This window comes from Sus scrofa, chromosome 13 (assembly GCF_000003025.6).
Source record: "Sus scrofa isolate TJ Tabasco breed Duroc chromosome 13, Sscrofa11.1, whole genome shotgun sequence".
NCBI classification, from domain to species: Eukaryota; Metazoa; Chordata; class Mammalia; order Artiodactyla; family Suidae; genus Sus; species Sus scrofa.
In genome coordinates this window covers 112,246,802-112,271,008 of record NC_010455.5, presented here as the reverse complement: position 1 = coordinate 112,271,008, position 24,207 = coordinate 112,246,802, and the positions used below count along the sequence as shown (strand labels likewise).

The following is a 24,207-nucleotide window of genomic DNA, read 5'->3' as shown; positions in this document are numbered from 1 at the left end:
TTTCAGGATATGGAAGCTCCCTCTCGCAGTGGATAAGGACAAAAACCTTAGAACCATTCTCAACTCTTTTAGTCCATTCTTCAAATCCTATCAGCCCTATCTTCAAAATGCTTAAAATCCAGCCACTTCTAACCACCTCTACATTCACCACTTTGGTCCAAGCCACCACCATATTTTGCCTGGATTATTGCAGTAGCCTCCCAGCTAATCTCCCTGCTTACACTTTTGCTCCCCTCCAATCTATTCTCCACACAGAAGCCAAAGGATGATAGATAAAAAGTAATTCAGGTATGATCTGAATTTTGAGCATCATTGCTCAAAATTCTTGCAAGTATTTCCATATTACTCAGGGGGGAAAACAAAAAAGCTATATTTCCTCCAATGGCAGCTCTTATCCCCTGCCCCATCGCATCCCGAGGGCCCATCTGACTCAAAGGGAGGTCAAGCTGCTGTTTCTTGAATATACATAGTCCCCCTCTCAGTTCAGTTCCTTTGCTTTTTCCCTCTACCTAAAATGCTATTCTCTAGACGTCTGTTGGTACAGATGCTCAGCCAGGTCCTTATTCAAAGCCTTCTGTGGCCACCCTATTAATATTAACTCCTTTTTTTTTTTTTCAAATTTCCCATCTTCCTTCTTTGACATGCTTTTCTCCTCAGTACCTATCACTCTCTAACATACTCTCTACCTTTTCATCTTGTTTATTGCTTTTCTCTTCTCATTCAAATACAAGGCACAACAAAGAAGAGAATTTTGCCTCATTTGCTGCTAGGTCCCAAGTAACTAACACAGGGTCTAGCACAGCAGAGTATTCTGTGAATGTTAGTTAGATGAATGTTGAAGGACTACTCAATACCTGGGAAACACTTGTCTTTATCATATAGAAGTGCATCCCTATTTCTAGACATAGACCCTCAGCCCAGTTTTTTAAATCTCATAAACTTCTGAAGGGCCTATAAAATAGTTTAGGTCCTGAAAACCATGACAGAATTCACAGTACAGAAAGAAGTCTTCAATGGCAAATTTAATATGTGTTTAAATGTGTTTATACATATGACAGTAACTCACATCATGCCATTATATATACATATGATGATAAAGTATCAATCATAGGAATGAAATAAGTAATTTTAGCAAACTCAAGATTATAGAAATTATAAAACATTTAATTTCCTTTTGTTTAGATAAGCAAAATCTTAAAGTGTGAAATGATACAATTTTGTGTTGATATTTTTCTAGCACCCGCAAAGATAAAATGGGGGTCTTATGGTGTTGTCTCTTTGCTACCCATGCCTCCAAATTCTTGGCACAGTCAGATATATGTTTTCTATTCCTTTCCTCTCATTTTCGGCTCTAATAATAATGCACAGCTTAAAGTTCCCTGCACATGCTGACCCTCAGCTCTCTGGGCCAGCTGATTCACATTCATTCTTTAAAATATAGCTCAAGCACCCTCTCTCCCAAGCAGCTTTTCTCATATTGATCCTCTTTTCTGTCATAAGATAATAGGACAAAATTGGTGCCCCTAAATAGCTTATGCTTATTCATATCTCTTCACTAGAATGCTTAATCTAGATTTTGCCTCCATCTCCAAATTCAATCCCTACCACTCAGCTCCTGGTATATTGTGCTCCGGTGCCAATGGTTTGTTTTCTGTAGTCTAACTAATCACAATTTAAGAAACTTTGTCCTTCCTGGTCTTTTCCTATAGTGCTGTATTCTTGGACCTTGGAATGGCTGGCTCCTCAGGTTTCAGCAGGAATGTCTCTGAATTTGGGCAGTCTTTGCTAATCATCTAATCTAACGGAGCTTTTCTAGCTTAATCTCTGAGAATCATGGTATTTTATTTTCCTCGCAGTATGTATTACTCTCTGATATAAATTTTTGAGTTTTTAAAAAATTATTTCTATACACCTCTCCCTGCCCTATATAGATTATAATCACTATGAATCAGAAACATTGTTCTGATCCCTAGTATAGGACCTGGTATCTAATAGATGATAAATAAATTCTTGTTGAATAAATGCAAGATTTGGTTTATCAGTATAATGTATAAGTTTAAGTATCTTTTTTACAAGTCAGTAAGCTTCTTGCGAGCAGAAAGATTACGCCTCTCTCCACTTTATATCCCCAATATCTAGCCTAGGATAAATTAACCATTGACTCATTGTTTTTCAAATAATGAATCATATTCTTGCCAGAAATCCTTATTTTCAAAACACTGAAAAATAGCTTTTTAAGAATAAATATTTTTATCTATTTATTTATTTATTTATTGCTTTTTAGGGCTGTACCTGCAGCATATGGAAGCTCCCAGGCTAGGGGTCAAATCGGAGCTACAGCTGCCAGCCTATACCACAGACACAGCAATGTGGGACCCGAGCCACGTCTGCAACCCACACCATGCTCACAGCAATGCCAGATCCTTTATATAGGAGTGAGGCCAGGGATTGAAACTGTGTCTTCATGGATACAAGTTGGGTTCGTTTCTGCTGCACCACAATGGGAACTCCAAGAACAAATACTCAGATGGAACCTTAGAATAAATCACTTGGACTCATACACATAAATTTTAAGTGTTGCCTTGGATGACTAAAGGATCACAGCTGAAACAGTAAGGACTGTCCTATCACTTCTCCAAGGTGTACTAGTTCTCTTGCAGTTAGTTGGAAGCATATTACTTGCTCTGGTCAATGCCATCAGTAACTTTAAATTAAGAAAATGAAAAGGCTGTGTGCAATTCTGTGGTCTTTCTCTGGCTCAGAAAAAGAGAAGGCCATATATTGAGAAGGCAGAGACACAGATCAAGATCAAGACAATTTGAGTTACAGGAATGTCACATGGAGGACAGATGATCAAGGGAGTTGTCTGTATCTTCAGAAGAATTCGAGTGAGCAAAAAAAAAAAAAACTAGTTTGTCACATTAAGCCACTGTTGTTTTCAGTTTTTATTCCTGCAACAAACCTTAACCTATTCTGACTAACAGAGGAACATCCTCTTATTTAGACACACACACACACACACACACACACACACACACACACAAAGAGTCAATAGTCAGTGCACTTTTTTTGTTATAAAAAATAATACCTCATCTATACTCTGGAATTAAACTGCATGAATTTGTCACCTTTTTGAATTAACATGCCTCAAGAGAACAATTATATAAGAAGACTAGGAGATAAGCATCCACTTTCAGTGAAGTGGCTTAACCTTGCCTATTTCCATTCAAACCTTAACTCAAAAATGCACTGTATTTTGCTTTATAACGTGACCTTATGATTAGGCTCTCTCTTAGCTATCTCTAGAGAGAAAATATGATAGAGTGGAAGGTTAGTAATCTTTCACCTCAGAAACCTCAAGTATTTTAAACTTTGAATCACTTATATCTGGAATCTAATATGAACTTTCCACAGAAAAGAAAATTATGGACTTGGAGAAGAGACTTGTGGTTGCCAAGGGAGAGGGAGTGGGATGGATTGGAAGCTTGGGGTTAATAGATGCAGACTATTGCCTTTGGAATGGACTAACATTGAGATCCTGCTGTGTAGCACTGGGAACTATGTCTAGTCACTTATGATGGAGCATGATAATGGGAGAAAAAAGAATGTATACATGTATGTGTAACTGGGTCACCATGCTGTACAGTAGGAAAAAAAATAATGTATTGGGGAAATTTCCACAACCTAGAATAGATTTACAAGGAGTTCCTGCTGAATAGCATTGAGAACTATGTCTAGATACTCATGTTGCAACAGAAGACAGGGTGGGGGAAAAACTGTAATTGCAATGTATACATGTAAGGATAACCTGACCCCCTTGCTGTACAGTGGGAAAATAAAAAAAAATAAATAAAAAAATAAAATTTGAAATAATAGAACCAATCTAATAATTTGTTTATTTGAATAATCAACAGGAGGCATATAGTGATTTTGATTTTATCATTCCTTCTATCTAATCCTCTTAGATCTACTTCTCATTAGTGGGAAAGAGTACATCAAGCACCATGTAAATAAAGATCATGTCAAATGGAGATGAGCATCCAACTAATTTGGCTGAAAAGTTCTTGAGCTTTGGAGAGCATTGTGTAAACACCAATTATTTTTGACCAATAAAAGGCTTTACACTGGGGGGGAGGGGATAAGATAAAAAGAAAAATATTAAATAACGTAATACATTTTACTGATATTAAGCCAACAAGTGTAATAAGGCTAAGCAAAACACAATCAAGTTGAAAGTTTTGAAAAATGACATTTTCTTATGTTTTTCCCACCATGAAATATGAAAAAGGATCTTTTTAAATGATCATTATCAAAAGAGCATTTGCAAATAAGTGGTTAGACCCTCAATTTGTTTTTAAAAATGAATGAAAATTATTCATACTATCAACATTTAAAAACATCTCTTAAAAAGATTTTTGCTGAAAAGCTTTCTCAGTCCTGTTCAGCAGAACATCATAGTCTGAACTATAATAAAGTATAATTTTAATTCTTTTTTTTTTTTTTTGTCTTTTGTCTTTTCTAGGGCCACACCTGTGGCATAAGGAGGTTCCCAGGCTAGGGATCCAATAGAAGCTGTAGCTGCCGGCCTACGCCACAGCCACAGCAACTCGGGATCCGAGCTGCGTTTGTGACCTACACCACAGGTCACAGTAACGCCTGATCCGTAACCCAGTGAGTGAAGCCTAGTCGGATTCATTACCCACTGAGCCATGAAGGAAACTCCTATAATTTTAATTCTTATAAATGAAAGAAATGAGGAATATTTAAAAAATAGAGATCTTGGAGTTCCTGACATGTCACAGAGGATTAAGAATCTGATTGCTGAGGCTCCAGTTGGCTTCAGAGGCACAAGTTTGATCCTCTGCCAGGCTCAGTGGGATAAAGAATCCAGTGTTGCCACAGCTATTGCATAGGTCACAGCTGTGGCTCAGATTCAACCCCTGGTCCGGGAATGTTCATATGCTGAGGGTACAGCCACAGAAAAAAGAGAGAGATCTTAATTCCTCCACTCTTGCATTAGTTCGTTGGCTGGCACAGTTTTCCATGCTCTTCTCTTGGGTACAGTTTGCAGAGGTCTAAGTGGCTATTTGGGTCTAAGTGAGATTTTTGGATGGAGTTTTTATATACTCACAAAGCTGAAAAGTACCCATTTAAAGTTTTTAGCCTGATTTAAGAATAATATGGCTTTCAATGTTAGACAATGAAAGATATTTTTAGTTACTTATATTAGACATATCGAAACTATTACCAATTGTCAATATAAAATAAACCGTCAAACCATAATATCAGTACACAATGTCACTGCATCATACTCCTTATGATAAGGAACATTTCAATTTAGATCAGTAGTCTTCATAACGGTGAGTGCTTACCCAAGGGAATCACAATGTGATCCAAAGGAGGGGAGGAAGAAACCAGCAAATAACCTAACTTTTCTAATATACAGAATGACTGGATGCCTTCCCTAGGTATGTAAGTCAAACACACCATTTAAGTGCACATCTTATACATGTGTCATATATATGCAATGCATGAGGACCTGGAGGGCAGGGAGGATGCTGCTTAGCAGCCTATTATATGCTTGTTAATTTTGTTATTTTAAGGCATACTGGAGTCCAATTAGGTGGATTTACTGTTGGTATTATCTAATTTTAATAAAACTTGCACTCACAAGGGGGGCAGGTGGCTTCAAAGGATTTCTGCAAAAACCTACAGACTGAAGGTGTTATAAGGACCAATAAGCCACAAAAGTGACAAATTGATACTTTTTTCCCCCCTGTTAAGAGTGAGATTGTAGTCAACTACATTCCAAGGTAGAATCCATGACAATGTAATCCTACCTAACAAGACTTCAACCTTCAGAATTATCAAGACTATTATATGGATTTAAACATACTGTGATTAATAATGAACTGCTCCTTAAATGTACTTTAGTGTCTTTGTGAATCATCTTTTTCAGTCCTAACAGCCATTAAAACTAATCATTAGCCTGATTTTAGAAACAGTCTTCTAAATCTCTGGATGACAAAATTTAATAGTAATACCTTAAACATACCAATCCTTTGTTAAGCATACAGCTTTAAAATGCGTTTTAAAATGTGTACAATAAAATAACTATTATTTTTAAATGCTTTTTCATCTTTAAAATTTGTCTTCTAAGTATTTTTACAAGTTGAATAATGTGTTAGTACCATGACATATGTATATACTTTACAAATATATCCAGAATTGAGGGTTCCTGCTTAAAAAATTATCTTAACAGGTGAGTATAATTTTTAAAAAAGTTAAGAAACAATTGTCTAGGAGTTCCCGTCATGGCTCAGAGGAAATGAATTTGACTAGCATCCATGAGAACGCAGGTTTGATCCCTGACCACAGGTGTGGCTCTAAGAAGAGCAAAAAAAACAAGTCTAGAGTTATGGGGCCCATATGTAACTGTTGAGCACTTAAAAATGTAGTTTGTGTTACAGAACTACATTTTAAAGTTTTATTTAATTTTAGTTGATTTACATTTTAAAAACAAGCAGTGTCAAATACTGTTTTCTATTAAACTCAACTATATTATTTTGGTAGGACCACATTTTACCTTATCTGTAAAAATATAGCTTATGAAGTGAGATATTCTGTAAGTATAAAATGAATACCTTATTATAAAACAGAAAAGGAGCAAAATGTGCCATTAAGAATGCCATGTTGAATCTATCTAGAAATGATAGTATTTTGGTTGAATAAAATATTAAGTCGAATGAAATAAAATATTTAAAATGAATTTTATCTCTTTCTTTGTATTTTAATGTGCCTAGTATAAAATTTAAAATTACATATGCAGATTGCATTATAATTCTATTGTACATCTGGTCTAGAAGCAGTAAGTGGTAGGTAGGGAGTTTTCCAAGAGGAATATTTAAGAAAATAGTTCTATAACTTTAGCAAGATTCACGACTTGACTAATTAATTTTTTAACCTGTAGAAGGCATACGTATACATATAACTTTAAAACAATGTGAAGATTTTTTAATTAGGATTTACTTAGTTTAATGCAACTAGTAATTTCCACTAACATCTACTGAGTCATATAGAAATCATACAGAGTGAACTGACACAAAATTAAATTGTAGATACTCAATTTTAATTCTATTCAGAACAGTTTTTTACTACTACATAAAGACTGGAGCAAAAGAAAAGGATAAAAAAATTTTTTAAAGATAATATAGCAAGTTGATTTTTTAATAGAACACTAGAAAGTAACACTTTTTTCTTTTTAGGCCCACACCTGCTGTATATAGAAGTTCCTGGGGTAGGGGTCAAATTGGAGTTACAGCTGCCCGCCTACACCACAGCCACGGCAATGCAGGATCCAAACCATGTCTGTGACCTATACCACAACTCACACAAATGCCAGATCCTAAACCCACTGAGCTGGGCCAGGGATGGAACTTGCATCCTCATGGATACTAATAGGGTTCATTTCCACAGAGCTACAACAAGAACTCCTGGAGTCTAATACTACCTGTTAGTAAACCCTTGCTAATTAAGAATTTATTTAATCAATGAAGAGAACTCCACATTTGGGTTCTTGATCATATGAAACCTTTACTTATTTATTTATTTACTTAATTATTTTCATAGCCAAGACTTTTTAATGGAATTTTTGCTCCATAACATAGGCTGGGGAGGATGTGCACAGCATGGTCCCATGTCTGAAGAAACTGACTCTAGTGGGCTTCAGCTTGATGACAGTATCTTGTACTCTTAGAAATCCACAAACCCGCTTCTGGGCAAATATCAGGGTCCTCTCTTCATTCTGTAAGATTTTCTCCTTCTGTTTTATCCTTATTTCAAAAGGTTCAGGGATATGCTTTTCACATACTTAGAAGTACCATAACCGTCTCTATTTCTTGTTATTTTTCTGACCTAACTATAAAGAGAAATACAGACTCTGTTTCTCAAACATTGTTCTGCTCATAAAAATAGTAAAAACATGTATCCATTTTGGTCTTGAATATTTTATTAACATCATCTACAAAAACCTAATTAATTTTCAATAGGTAGCTAACCAAAGTTTTACAAAGTCTCATAGTTTAGAAATATATTCTGCATATCTTTTCTTAAATGAATCCAGGACCTTATTGTTTCTGCATATTTTTAATCATCAGGATAGATATACCTCTAATTCACTACCTCACCTCTTTCTCTTCCTCTTATACATTACTCTCTCATTCAAATTTTTAAACAAGAAAATTTCAGGAGTAAAATGACATTTTCATAATAATTGCAAGTTAAATCTGTTACTTAAAAATGCTTTTAGGAAACTTGTAGTGTTGGTGATTTCTATCTCAATAAGTACCATGTTACTACAGATGCAATTTAAAAGCATCAACTTAGAATAGATTTACAAGGAGATCCTGCTGAGTAGCATTGAGAACTTTGTCTAGATACTCATGTTGCAACAGAACAAAGGGTGGGGAAAAAAAAGTAATTGTAATGTATACATGTAAGGATAACTTGATCCCCTTGCTGTACAATGGGAAAATAAAATTTAAAAAATAAAATAAAATAAAAAATAAAAGTATTTGCTTACATAAAAGTTAGATTCTTTATGACTGTCTTGATTCTGATCTATTTCTGATATTAAGGGTGATACCATTTTAAAAAAGAAAACTAATTATCCTTCCCTCTTAGGAACAGCGCATGAACTGGGCCAGCCACCAAGAAGCTCTTTTATTATCCAAACCCTGTGACTCAGTCTGCCTGTAATCATGGGTCAGCAAAATAATCAGTAGTTTTCTCATATAAAACAAATATCCAATTAGAAAACTGGCCTATCAAGTGTGCACATAGCTTAAAAAATCCATCTCTGTACATGCTTTATTTTCAATAGCCCCTGCCCTCACCTACTTTTTATTTGAAAGATTCCTCTTGATAGACTCTAGCAATAGGTAGAGAAAAGACAGGGGTAGATGATTATAGGTAAATAGAGCACACCAAATATGTTGCATTAATAAGCTTAAACTACAGGGGTTTGGACTGTTAATTTTAAGCATTTTCATCATAGAATTTTATTTTTATATTTGCCCTCTGAACATGAAGTAGCACATGACAAGCTTTTTGTGAAAGACTTAATGACTAGAATACTTTTGATTTCCCCGAACAATTTTCATGTTTTGCAGTTCTTCTGATGTTAAGAAATAAAGGAAACTTGGGACAGTTCCAGCTCAGAGCCCAAATCATCAACTCTGGAAATGTTCTGAGAATATGTTTTTTCCAATCTTCCAGGTCTTCTATTTTTTCTAAACCCAATTCATTATTTATATACAACCATAATTTTATTGGATATACTCTGATAAGCTGTCACAAATACTTTGTGGAAAATGAAAGGGTAAAAATATGGGTTTGTTAAATATGTAGTTGATTACCTTTCTAAAATCAATATTATATAGATTACAGTGAGCTACTACTAAGGAAATATGTATCTAATACTTATTTGAATGAAGAATAGCCTAGAATTAGGGAACAGTTATACATGCTTGATGTGGTTCCCTCTATACATGTTCTTCTAGATAATAAACTCAAATATAAATTATAGACTGTAAATGATTTACTTTGGTAAATATTACATACTGGTTCTAAAGTAGAAGAGTCAAAAACACATTCAGAAAAACAAATTTCTTATGACTTTAAACAGATAAAATCATGGTCTATTTCAAGAGAAAACACTACACAGTAAAGCAATGTTTTCATTTATGTTAAAAAGGAAAAATGAATATTTCCTAAAGCTTATTTTCATACAAAGTAAAAAAAATAAAATTCTAGCACAATTAAATAACAAAATATTAACATATTCTTTACTGTCAGAAAAAAATGTTCCTAATTATGATAATAGTAACACAAAAATTCCTTGTAAAAACACTTCTGTTTGAGTATGATGTACATTCTCTAAAAGAACTGACTTTTCCAGGAAGAAAAAAGCTCAAATGCAAGAAGCTAGCACATATCAAAACAAAAGTTAATATTTCTCTTGTGTATGTCTCATCTTCAGTTATTTTAGAAAGGTTTCTAAATGGTAACTTTACTGATATATAAATCAGATGAGAACTAATACTTGTTTCATACTTGGAAATTTTTTCTGAGAAAAATATTTAAATCTATGGTCCTAACTATATACTATTAAAAAAAAAATGGGTGGGGATGTGGGCAATCAATAGTCAGTTTAAGATCTCTCACGCCAACTTCTGCGTATTTGTGACAATAGTTGAACAGCTGTAAATCAATTCAAGATAGGTAAAGTCTCAAAAGGCAAAGTTAAATAAATTACAAATTTTTTCTTTTGTTTCCCCTTGTATTTACAAAAGAATAACCTTAAGCTGAGTTCACAAAATTTGTAGATTTCATGGCCCATTACACATAGAAAGTCAATAGCTATCCTTTCTGCCATATTGTATACATTTTAATTCAAAGAGTGGAGTTTTAATACTATTTTGAAGTTAATTTAATGCTCAGGAACACCAGTCTTTTCACTTTCCCAGTGCTAAGCAGGAAACAGAATAATGAAAATAGTAAATGCAGAAATCACTAAACAGTTTAATATAAATTACAGCTTTCATGTATCAGAGCTCCTGTACACAGTGTGTTTCTCCAGGGGATCCAGGGGTTTTTCCTGCCACTGCTACTAGGGGCAAAGTATTGCTACCATTAGCAAGATAATAACCTCATTTACGTAAAACCAGATATGCGGCCTGTGTAAGCACATGCTTAGTACTCCATACTATCCACATCCTCCACCAGTAGACACTCTTTCTGCCTGCTCTGTATCCTAAGACATGTATATCCTAAGAAGAGGACACAGTGAATTCATTTGCAAGCTTATTGATGACTTCTGAATTGCATATACAGAATACTCTGCTAGTCTTAAGGAAACTGGAAAACCACATAATTCAGTGTTTATTTCTAGTTTGAGTTGCAAGGCACCTACTATATTAAGCAGTTAATATATGTAACAATATAACAAGTAGATTTGGCTTTCTGCATGCCAAATTAAAGACTATAGAAACAAAAAAGAGATAAATTAGTCCAGCCTCAGTTATTCTATAGAAGGTAGGATGATGTCTGAACTACAGAGAGTGGGCAAAATGTGGCAAGTACATGGTTGGACATGATCCCAGTAGCTGTGAAGAACTTAGCCTGGACTGTGTGGAAAAGACTCTCCAGAAACTGATAGAAGATACAGTTTTCTAAGAGCAACATACTGTAGCAGGCCTGAAATTGCAGGAAAAATTTGAGATGGATCTCAGAGTTGCTAAGAACTATTTAGAAACATAGACCAGAGGAAAACAAAAACAATAACAACAACTAGTACTCTACTATATATATAAGGAATTTTGACTGCTTATGATTGGGAATGAAATGATACATAAATCTGAGTCTAGAGGCTGGAAGATCAGATGAAAGACCTGGTAACCCAAAGTGAATAGTTAGTGGCAACAGAAATAGAAAGAAAGAAACATATATAAGGAATCTCAAAAAAATCAAACAGTGCCAGTTAAAAATAGAAAAACAAAGCAAAAAGACAAAAATTCAGATGTTTATGGAATAAGTAGTTCAAGGAAAGACTTTAGAAAGAAAAAAAGAGGAGTTCCCTTCGTGGTGCAGTGGAAATGAATCCGACCAGGAACCATGAGGTTGCGGTTTGATCCCTGGCCTCACTCAATGGGTGAGTGATCCTGCATTGCCATGAGCAGGGTGTAGTTTACAGACGTGGCTTAGATCTGGGGTTGCTGTGGCTGTGATGTAGGCTGGCAGAAACAGATGTGATTCGACCCCTAGCCTGGGAACCTCCATATGCCACACCAAAAAGCAAAAAAAAAAAAAAAAAAGAAAGAAAGAAAGAAAGAAAAAGAAAAAGAGAAAGACTGCAGGAGATGTCCTGGCAGATAAAATTAGGGAATACATTTAATGCATAAATTAATGCAAGTGGATGGGTTACCAGGGACCATGGAGGTGAGGGGTGAGGGGGTCCTACCTTGGTCCCTACTGAAGATTCATCAGAGGGAGGAATGGATCATTTGAAAGCAAACCAAACCTAAAAGCAAAATCCAAACCCTCATTGTTTGATAAAAGAAGAATAACATTCTGGGTGAAGAAGAAACACAGTATCTCTATTAAAAAATAAAAATCAGTGATGGGACTAACTTACTATGTTGAATAAACTATCTCAGGGATATAGGGCAGGTAAGGCAGGACACCTTAATTGTCTCTGAAAATTATTACTATCCTGCTCTCAATCCATAGATCCAATAGCTAAGGGCTAGTTCCTCCCCTGGAATTCTTTCTGTGGGTATTTGTATTTCACAAGCCAACTTCTCTCACTTAATTCTGATAGAGGACTTTGCCTGGTTGATTGTGGGTGGTCTGTTCATTTGTTTGGACTTTTTCATTTGTACCCCAGCTGCTTGTTTATGTGACTTATTTTGCTTCTAATTATCTTACGCCTTTTAACCGTATTTCAAAATATTTATCTATCTTTTAACATTTAAATTTGTAAATGCATGGGGAAAAACAAAACCAAAATCTATAATTGCCCTCGCATGAGAGGTACACAGAGGCTTTTCCCAAAAGCCTCAGTCTACCGTTCACCAAAAATATTCTTTTTCTTACATCCTATTTTTTTGGAAATACAGCTTATCAAAATTTGTCCTAATAGTTTTATTTGTTTAATGGCAATGTTTCTACTCACTGTAAGGTTCAAAAAGGAAGGATTGGTTCTGATTTTTTTCTTAACATTGTGAACACCGACTCCCCAACTAGTAGGAACCAATAGTGGAGATATGCATCAAATGTTTTTTGGACTTAATGAATGAATAAGTGAATGACCGAGTTAAAATGATGGCTGCTGTGCTGAATAAGAAACTAAATATATTTTTGTTTACAGACTGGTAAAAATATAAACGTCTTTTTTGTTTACAGATTGGTTAGTTGCAGTCCTCCTTTTGAGTGCCTGAAATCAGTTGTTCAGTTCTGGACCCAAAAGAACACTTTGACTAGAAATGGGGTAAATTTTTCTTCTACGTTCAGAGATCTTATTCCAAATCACTGCTCATAATGAAATCATAAACCACATACTCCCAACTTCCTCCCAGAATTAATTTAAAAAAAATCTCTTAGAATAACCCAGAGTTTAAATGAGGTCATATCAATAACATGAAAACCCAAATAAGGAGAATTCATGATACAGTAATTTATTACAATTTCTTATATTGGTCAGTGTCTGGAATAATGCTGATAATATTGATTCATACACCTCAAAGAAGGAATTCAATAGAGCTCTCAATAATGCTGGTTTAATTTTTCCTGTTATCAAAATGAAGGGAAATTTGGCAAAATTCCTGGGTTGTTCTTTGTGTAAAAGGCAGATTCCCATACTCACCTGAGTCAGGCAACACTCAGTTTGTCCCTCAATCCTCTGTGAGCGAAATGTCTGTCTCATTCACTGAATTTACCAAGCATCTCACCTTAATGAGGCACATGCCATGTTTTCTGTATCCACAGCAGGATGTCAACTTTGATCAAGGTCTAGGCCTACTCAACACACTTTTAAAATGCAAATCTAATCATATCACTTATCTGATCCATGACCTATCATTGCTTCTTATTGTTCTTAGAAGTCCTAAATCTTTAATGAGAAGCTGCATGGCCTGCTGCCTGTTTTTAACCTTATTTGACACTGCTCAACCCTTACACAAAGCATTCCAGCTGGCTTTGCTCATCTATTTTAACATGCCAAGCTTCTCTCTTCCTTTGGCTTTCACCCAGCCTTTTCCCTCTGCCTCAAATCTGGCCTCCTCCTCCACTCCATGACCACGTCAGATCAACACCTACTGACTCTTCAGATCCACTTTAAATTTACTAAACAAGTATTTCCTGACCAAATAACACATGCCAGGGACTATTTTAGGCTTCATGAGCTAGATAATAATACAAAAAAAAAAAAATTTGAAATATAAATAGGAAGTTACTGGTATGATCAATGTAATACAGAGAACTTTAAAAACGTAGATGACTTGTAATATGGTGGCTCCTTTTAGATTGGATGAACATAGATTGTGTCTCTAAGAAGAAGACATTTCAACCAAATGAGAAGGATAAGGAACTGGCCTCACAAAGATCTGGGGCAGAGGGAACAGCAAGTAAAAATGGGAGTGAATTTGGTGTATATGGAGGAAAAAAAAAAAATGGCTGGCACAGAGAGTAAGAGCAGTTTGAGATAAAGAGTAAGAGATACAGGGACAAGAGGTAGATGTACCAAGAGATGCAAATAACTATTCATGCAGGGTTTTGTCAGACAGGGCAGGGAAGGAGTTTGAATTTTATTCTCCATGAACAATGGGGATGCCAGATGAGGGTATTAAGCAAAAACGTTATCTGGTATAAGCTATGTTTTAAAAAGATATTTTTTTTTCTTTTTACGTTTCACCAAATTATTTAATGAATTAAAAACACCATTATTTATAGTTGACCCTTGAACAACAGGAGTTTGAACTGTAAGGGACTACTTGAACAAAAGATTTTTTTTTTAATAGTTATTTCCCCAATACAATTTTTATTCAACTGTACAGCATGGTGACACAGTTACACATCCATGTACACATTCTACTCCATCATAAGTGACTAGATATAGTTCCCAGTGCTACACAGCAGGAGCTCATTGCTAATCCATTCCAAAGGCAATAGTTTGTATCTAAAAAGATAATTTGATTTTTCTCTGTGGAGAATGGATTAGAGATGAGAGCAAAAGTGAAAGAGATAAATAACATAAGAGGTTTAAGGAGAATTGGCATAGTTTGGCAAAGGGAGAAATGGAAAGGAGACAGATCCAAGGTGGATGTTGGAACAATGCAGTGAGAGATACTGACAAATGGACATTCAACTTAAAGGAAAGACAAACCAGAACAATCTTTGGAGATTTTGCTAGATCATCCGGATGGGTGGCAGTGCCAATCCTATCAGTATAATACTGTGGTGAAAGAGAAGACTGCCCAGATTAGAATTCTGGCTCCACCACCTAATACTGTTTGACCTGCATGACTGTTAAGAATAAGTTAACTTAACCTCTCACTTGTTTTTGCATTTATAAAATTGGGAAAGTAACAACCCTAACTCATAAGGTTATTGTGGGAATTTAGTAATATAATCCTTGGATTCCCCAAGGGGGAGCCTACAAAAAAATGTGACTTATGCAAACTGCTTAAAACAGCTTTTGGAATATAAATTCTCAATGAATGTAGCTATGGTTATTATTACTATTGTTGCAATTATATAACCTGTGGAAGACAATGAAATATGCAGTCCTGAGAAAATCAACATATTTTAGCCATTAAGTTTTAGATAGTCATTAGTCATCCACATGGAAATATCAGGAGGCAGAAATATCTAAGTTTATCCTCTGAGGAATAGTCAGTCCTGAAGATACAATTTGGAAGTCACTTCCATACAGATGGTATTCAGAGCATGATGGAGGATAATGTGAGAAAAAAATGCATATATGTGTGACTGGGTCACTTTGCTGTACAGTAAAAAATTAACGGAACACTTAACGAACTATAATAGAAAAAATAAAAATCATTAAAAAAATCACTTTTATTGCAAGCCACCTGAAATCATTTTAAAGGGAATGGGTAGAATAAAAATAATAAATGGCCTACTTTGCATTCTATCCTTATCTATCTAAAGTTTCTTTTTTCCAAAGGACAAACAATATCTCCACTCCAGGAGCTCATTTTAATACTCAATCTAGAATTGATTAGCATCCAGTTCTTATTAAAACTCAGTTGGCACACTGGTATTTGAGAGAAGAAATCTATGGACCAAGTTAACTGTCCATTGCTCTAAATTGGTTTTAAGCTCTATCCTATTACAAGTGAAATCATCAGATATCTTACTTGAATTGCATCTGATTAGATCTTTGCTCAAATAACACTATAAAGTTATTTATTTATTTATTTAATTTATTTATTTTGCCCTTGGCCTTTATAGAGGGTTAATATATAATCTTATGCTGAGAATATTTCTGCATCTTCTAATAACATAAAGACTATCACATGATTCCTATATTTTTTAGTGTTCCAAGTAAAAACAACTCATGGTAAATTTCTCTGTATTATAGTGTGAGAAGAAACTTGATGTGTTTTCTCTGAAATATATATATTATATACTTCTGAAATATATACTATATATTATATTTTTTCTGAAATATATTATATATTATATATTTATATGTAAATATATATTATATATTTAAAAACTTTACATGTCTTTTCTTAATTATATCTATTATATTATATATTTATATTATATAATTTATATTATATATATTACTTATATATTATATACTTATATATTATATATATATAAACCTTTAGTAGAAAATTAAAATGAGAAATTCATTCCATTATCATTTTTACTTTACTTCTAGGAAATTGGGATATACCTTTATGTTTCAGTACAGTATCTATTCATAGCCTTAGTTTCTGCATCATCTCTCTATATAGTATAGGTGTTCATATTCAATATTTTATCAACCTATTTATACGTATGTGTCACAAATTACCTCCACTTTTTTGAAGTGTAAAGAGTATGAGCAAATAAAAATCAAAAGAGTATCTTTCTCTCTTCAGTTAATCCCAGAGATAATCCATCTTTCCTGGTTTTGCTCAAATACCACTAAATCCATGAATATATTTTTGACTCTTCAAGGACAAACTTCTGCTTCTACCTCCAAAGAACGCAGTTAGATGTTAGTAGGATATTATCATCTTATGAAATTTAATATTTTATTATATATGCCTGCCATATATGAGTTAGATTTAGAGTTGTCTGATGATTTACAACCAAACAGAAATAAAAATGATGAAAAAAACAAGAAAAATAATGACAAAACCTTGTGCACCTTGAGAAATGAATATGCCTTCCTTTCTTTTTTTTTTTTTTTTTTTTCTTTTTAGGGCCTTTACCTGCAGCGCATGGAAGCTCCCAGGCTAGGGATCTAATCATCGGAGATACAGCTGCTGGCCTACACCACAGCCACAGCAATGCCAGATACAAGCCTCGTCTGTGACCTACACCACAGCCCACAGCAAAGCCAGATCCAGAGCAGGGCTAGGGATTGAGCCCGCATCCTCATGGATACCAGTCGGGTTCATTTCCACTGTGCCACAAATAGGAATTTTTGCCTTTCTTTTTAAATCATGACGCTTACCTAGACTTTACCAAATCTCCTTGCTGCTAAGCTACTCAGATTAAAAGATGAATCTCAATCCCTGCATTCATATTGATCTATCTGATATCCTATGCTTCTTTTATTTCTTTTTCTATATCAAGTGACCATGTACATACCAATCAATTAATAAACTGATTAATAAAATGTGAAGTAGAATATCAATGACTGTTCTCTCTTGAGTACTTATTTTCCCCCTTAATTAGACTGAAAACTCCTTAAAGATAAGCACTATATTGTTCGTTACTTTTTATCCCTCACAGAAGATATATAGTGCTGGAAATAAGTGCTGTATTTTTGATGACTGACTATACCAAAGTTATTTAACTTCTGTTACTTGAAGCATATTATTGCACAGACAGTATAATTACAAGAATTAACAAGTCACCATTTCTAACAGAATATATATATATATATATATATATATTTAGGTGTTCATTAATACTGATATGCAGTAACATTAATGAAAGCTAGTTTTAAATGGTTTAGTCTTACATGACATTATAAAGTTAGCTAACTGTAATTCTTCAAATGTAACTAGTAGATGAACTAGCACTTCAATTATTTTTTCCCTGAGTGAGTAGTAGAGACATTAGACCACTGAGTAAAATATTTAATTAAACCCTTTACTAAAATGTTGTCAAATAGCCAGAGATATCAGTAGCTCTGAAATCTTTAAAATATTTTTTTCTAAAATAAATTGCATATGGTTGAATTATGAATGCATAATTGCCTATAAAATATCCATATCAAAGAAAAAGCAGCTTATTAAATTTTAATCAGATGATTATGGTTGACTAAGTTAGATCTCCACAGATATAAATTTTTCTCTAAAACATAACAAATTATTATTATAAATTTAGAGAGGTGGCTAAAAAACACATTTTTAAGATTAAATTAGTTAATGTATTTTTTTCATTTTTAAGATTTTAAAATATTTGGATAGTTTCTATTATCAAAAATATTCCTTGCATAATAACTCAACTTAATAGTGAACAATTTATTTCATGTTTTCTTTCAATTTTGTCCATGAGTACATATGCTTATCCTATTTACAATCATAACATTCAATAAAAGATTTTGCTCTTTTAAGAGTGCATAATTTAAATTTATCACTATTTTCAACATAATTTTTATTTTTAACTATACTCAAGAATATTTTAAAACCCCTATAAATAATTATTTTAAATACATTAACAGAGGACAAAGAGTTAAAACTGAAGACAAAGAAATGTATATAACCAAAAGTGAAAGTCTAAATATTTATTAAAATAAGTGTGAGACTGAATGAGATAAGGTTACAGAGAACTTCAAGATACTGGGGAAATGATGTTAGCAGGCAGAGTCTTCTATTCTCTTGCCTTTTTTTTTTTAGATTTATTACAGTTTTTACCACCACCAATAGTATTTTCAATGCAATGACAGTAATAGTCTACATTACCACTTCACAGAAAACCACAAAACAGTCTCGGTTGAGAAACTAACTCCAATCTGTTTCCAGCATCTTCAGATCAATGCTATCATAGGAGGCTTTTTTTCCTTTTGTGTTACTCCTATTTCATAATGAACAATATTTTTTAACATGAAATACTTCAAACTGGAACCTTGGCTGCTAAATAGCTGTATGAAATTTTTGATTGAAACATTATCACATTTTTAATTATTGCCAAAACAAATAAACTTGTAATATTTTTCCTCCTAGATGGCAAATTCAAGTCAAAACTAATTACATTACCTGTTTCAGACATCCTGATATGTTCTGTCAATCACCTGAGAGCAAGTCTCGTAATTAGCCAATTTGAACACTGGACCCCAGAATTGATTTCCTTAACACCAAGACATCCAAATCAAAACATAACTCAGGATTTCCTCTGATACAAGTTCAAATCACATTTTCTACTTCATATCCAAACTCTCCCAAGTCCGACAAAACAGCAATACTTTTGGATCCCAAACTCAAGAAACCTTGGCTTACCTTGTTACTTGCAGACAAATTATTAACAACAACAGCTAAAATCCTATAGTTTTTTTTGTTGTTGTTGAAGTTCTCCTGGCAGATGAGCTGTTTACCTGGTTGTGGTATATTGCACATGCACAGTGTGCTGAAACAGATGTTCTCATAACTTACTTTTTTTCACAAATTAATTCATTTAAATACATTTTCACAAAACTCAACACATATTTTGGGAAGTGACCAGAATACTTATGTTCTAGAACTTATGTCCTGAAACACATCTAAGAATGTTTTACTAACAAAGTTTTGTACTTTATCATGTTGAGAGGAGGTTTATAAAAGCAGATGATTCTTAATGGTGATTATTAGTGTACAATGTATGTAAGAGAAACAAAGGAGCCAACTAAAGGTTAAATCTTAAACTACAGTAGAGCCAGAAAAAATATTTAACATTGGGAATACCATCCATCAGCAATACTAATGCTATCGGCCATGACACAGACCAAGTAATTGATTGAGTTCTTCATTGTTTAACTGGTTAATCTTTTGTCCTGCAATCCAATCATTCAGAGTATGGCATTTAAACATACGATATGAGCATGAATAGAAGACTGAAATTGGATCGAAGTCACTCTTCATCAGTTCTGAACACATTTTTTAAAATGGACAAAGATTATACTAATATAACAACACTGCTCATTTTTTTTTATACCCCCTCCTTTTAACACCGCACATTTTATGGGATCTTATTTTATGTGAGTACAACCAATAACCGAGTGACGTGAAATAAGGTATGACCAAAAGATTATTTTAGTAAAATAAATGTATATGACTAAGCAGATGTTTAAGTCCTTAAAAACACTCTTACCACAATTTGGCATTTAATTTTAAATTTTAAAATGGCAAAATAGTCACTGCATCAGGATTTTCAATTTAAGAAATTCAGAAAAATATAAGAATAATAATCATTGAAAACAGCTTAGTTATAAATAGTGCTAAAATTAAATTAAAAAAATTAAAATTAAACGATATTGAAGATCTTCACATTAAAATCTTGCCTATGAAACAAATGACAATGCTATGATATTAATCTAACTATCTAGATATAATCCAACTAGTGCTAGACATTAATCTAACACTATGATATTAATCTAAGGAGATTAATCTAAGAACATTATGAACATTTCTTTTTACATCTTCTAACATAGAGTTTTCATTGGTGGGATGGCATTCATCCCTACTTACTGAAATTATAAGAACCATCTGAAGCAATGCATGACTATACACAATGGGGAAACTAATGTGTCCTTGAACAATGATATAGAAATATTTTATTCCTACATTGAGAGTGCATCTATTATATTGTCCACCATATTCCAAATTCAAAATAGCAAACTAGAAAAAGAACAGGATTTCACTTTGCATTGTTAACATAACTCCTTCCCAAAGACACACAAACTTGACTGACAAAAATTATTCCTTTTTATATTTTGAGATTGGCATAAGCACAGGATTATGATCACATAGAAGGAATCAGAGAATAATAACTAATATTGAAGAGAAAAACCAAAAAACCAAACAGATTCTCAATGACTAAAATAAATATTAACTATTATAATGAAGAATAGAATTCAAATTCATTTTAAAAACATTTCATAGTAAAGTTGTCCTTTTGTGCCCAAACAATATTATAAATCATAACTTTTTAAGTGTCTAGTTAAGGGATAAGACTTTGATCAACAGCTTAAAAAAAAAAGCTTTTGTGATGAATCATACTCTCAGCAAATACCTTTAACCTAAAATATCACAGATAAAGATTTTTTATTAAATGACACAGTTATTTTACATCCCTAATTGTGAGAATAAAAATAAACTTGTACATGTAGAATAGTAAGTTTATATTTTAAAAATTGGCAATTACATAAAGCAATATGCCTATTTCAGAGTACCTGATATTTTAAAAATAATAGCCCAATACTTTTATTCAAAACTAAAGATCTCCAGTTGATTTTGTTTTACATGCATATATATACATGTTGTTGAATTGAACTTTCTGACACGATTAAATCAATGCTAGTTTCCAAATCAAGTAATTTAATCAAATATATTCAAACAAAATATTTCTAATTATATTTTATAAATTAAAAAAAAACTACACAGAAATGGCATTACCCAAAGCTAGTCCATACACATATTCTTGAAGAGACTATAAATTTGTTTCTATGTTCAAGGGCAAACCTCAGGCAATTTTACAGCATCATAAAAAAGAAAAGTAGAAGAAAGAAAAATCGGCCCAGGGACTAATTCTTCCTAAGAAAGACCCTGCCATTGCTGCCTTTCACAGTTCTATAAAGCCAAGCTAGAAGAGCATTCATCAACTGTGTGAATAATTTCATTGCTGTTTACTTTTAAATATTAAAACCAACCCCAGCTGTGTTTTGTCAAGTAATTTATGAATATTTATAGAATATTGAAAATATCAAATTTTGGTTCAAAATCAGCAAGCACAGGACAATAAGTGAAACAAAGCAAAGCAAAACAAAAATTCAAACCAAAACTATCACATACTTCACGGACTGATAGTGAAAAAAGAAAAGAGAGACTTCTTACCAAGTACCCCAAGTCGGTAGTTGACTGTGATGACGATCACATTCCCATAACTTGCCAAGACACTCCCATCATATAAATTTCCAGTCCCTTCCATATATGAGCCACCATGGATATACACCATCACTGGTTTGGGACCTCCACTGTCCCGAATATCTGAAAAATAAATAGTTGGCAATTGTTCTTATCCTCAAAAAACACGCAAAATGAAGCAGAGAATATATTTTCCATTTTAGGGACAGGAAGGCATGATTTTAATGCAGTTCTTTAAATTGCTGTCTTTGTAAAGTGTTTCTTAAGCAACTCATATTAAGAGCTATTGCAGAAAAGAGTGATAGATACCCATTGTTTTCTACCTAAGATCTTGTTAAAAATTATAACGTGAATTACAAAACTCAAATTGGAAAAAAGTGTGAATTTTGTTACTTTTTTTAAAGTGATTCCAGTAGAATCAAAAGAAATGACAGAATGACAATGATTCTTAAAACTTCTTTTGACAAATGTTATAGACCTCATATGGAATTTATGGGCCATAAACTAAGGATGATGGTACCACTGCTATTGTGAATAAAACACTCTTGTTTTTCCATTTCTTAATTACTGTAAAGATTTTTATTGAATGCATCATAATTACATTGAATAACTTATGCTCCAATTTGTGAGCATAATTAAAACACTGTGTTATAGAAGTTGCAAGAATTTCATTTAATTATTCAAGTGCTGTCAGATGAATGCTTAAGGCAGTAAAGCCCATAAATCTATATATCTGTCTTTGTTGCATTAATGTGACTGTCATTTATGTGATATTTTTCAGTTAAGTCCAGGTCATCTGTTCATTACAACTACTCTTACCCTTTGGAAGAAGAAAACGTACTAACATATTTTTCACCCTCTTTGTGACTACTGTACTCTTCTTAGCCCCACTTTGGCTCTAAGATTTTGTCATGTAGACACAAGACAAGAATACAGCTAAGTCCAAGCATAAAGTTCCAAAGTTTAGGGTGACGTTAAAAGTGATTTCTACAGTTCTAAATCTTAGTCAATTTTATTTGCTTTTCTAAGATACTTTACACCAATTATATAGTTTTCAATAAGGATCTAAAAATAATATGTAAGGGGAAAATGGGATAATTTTACTTGGTAAAAAATGTACTAATTTCTAGAGAAAAATGCTAAACTGTATATTGGTGAAATGGTTTTAACTATTATATAGATTGAAATATTGTATGTGTACATATATCTATAGATTATAAATATCTACATATCCAAAACATCACTATTATATAATAGTCCATGATCTCTCTGTCTCTTTTTTTTTTTTTTTTTTTGTCTTTTTAGGGCAGCACCCGTGGCACATGGAAATTCCCAGGCTAGGGGTCACATCAGAGCTACAGCCGGCCTACACCACAGCCACAGCAATGCAGGATCCTTAACCCACTGAGTGAGGCCAGGGCTCTAACCCATGTCTTCATGGATACTAGTTGGGTTTGTTACCACTAAACCATAATAAGAACTTCCTCTATAATCTCTGCTACCTACAAAAATGGGTAGTCATTCAAAAGTATGGCTTTGTTCCTTTGTTTTTGACAATTTTTTAATCAAATAATTCTCCTACATAATTATGACTGAGGTTTCAGCATTTAGATAGGATCTGACACAAAACCATGAAAAAAAATTTAAATACTGCTTTACATTTCTTGTAAAAAAGATGACTAATATAAATGCTTTAATTTTCCTACTATAATAATAAAGTGATTTCTTTCAATGAAAAATCATTTTAAGATTGGAAACTGTAGCTTAACTTGTTTGTCCTGATTTTCAACTTGGGGAAATAGTTAATTGCAGAATTTAGAGACTTTTTAAAAGACTACTTTAAATTTTACATAATACTTAATACCAGTGTATAAATTTATCACAATCTTTTCCCCTCCCTGCAAGGGTGTACTTGAGAAAAGAGTCTTATTTTTAAGTGATGATAAGAGGATACTTTGACATCAAAACCATCCACTTCATACAGGTACATTTAATGTAAAAAACTAAATTTTCTCCTTAAATCCTTGGGAGGGAAAATGATATTCAATCATTTGTAAAACTGGGGGGCTTGTGGGGATGTTAAGCTCCCAGAGAGAAAACAATTCTTTTGAAATTGTCAAACTCTCCTCCTTAAATGCCTGTTTGCCGCATACAGTTTTAGCTTATTTTTTTTCTTGTATGGCTGGCACTGAAGAAGCAATAATAAATTATTAAACTGAAATCATTAACTGACTGTTCACAGCAGACACTGTACGCTGCTAATTGTATGCTTGGAGGTAGCACAGAGGGAGGCTGTTTCAAAATTCTTCTTTAATTAAAATTACATAGAATTACAAAGCACCAC

The 24,207-nt window shown here is 33.4% G+C and overlaps 1 protein-coding gene across 14 annotated transcripts in view; it reads right to left on the bottom strand.

The window, feature by feature from the left end:
• The window catches only part of NLGN1 (neuroligin 1), an 876,196-nt gene that overhangs the window by 456,194 nt on the left and 395,795 nt on the right, over positions 1-24,207 (bottom strand). For all 14 annotated transcript variants that reach the window (XM_021071182.1, XM_021071177.1, XM_021071175.1 and 11 more), the window contains one exon: positions 21,834-21,986. In XM_021071182.1, coding sequence (XP_020926841.1) covers positions 21,834-21,986 — 153 coding nt within the window. The remainder of the gene's footprint in view (positions 1-21,833; positions 21,987-24,207) is intronic.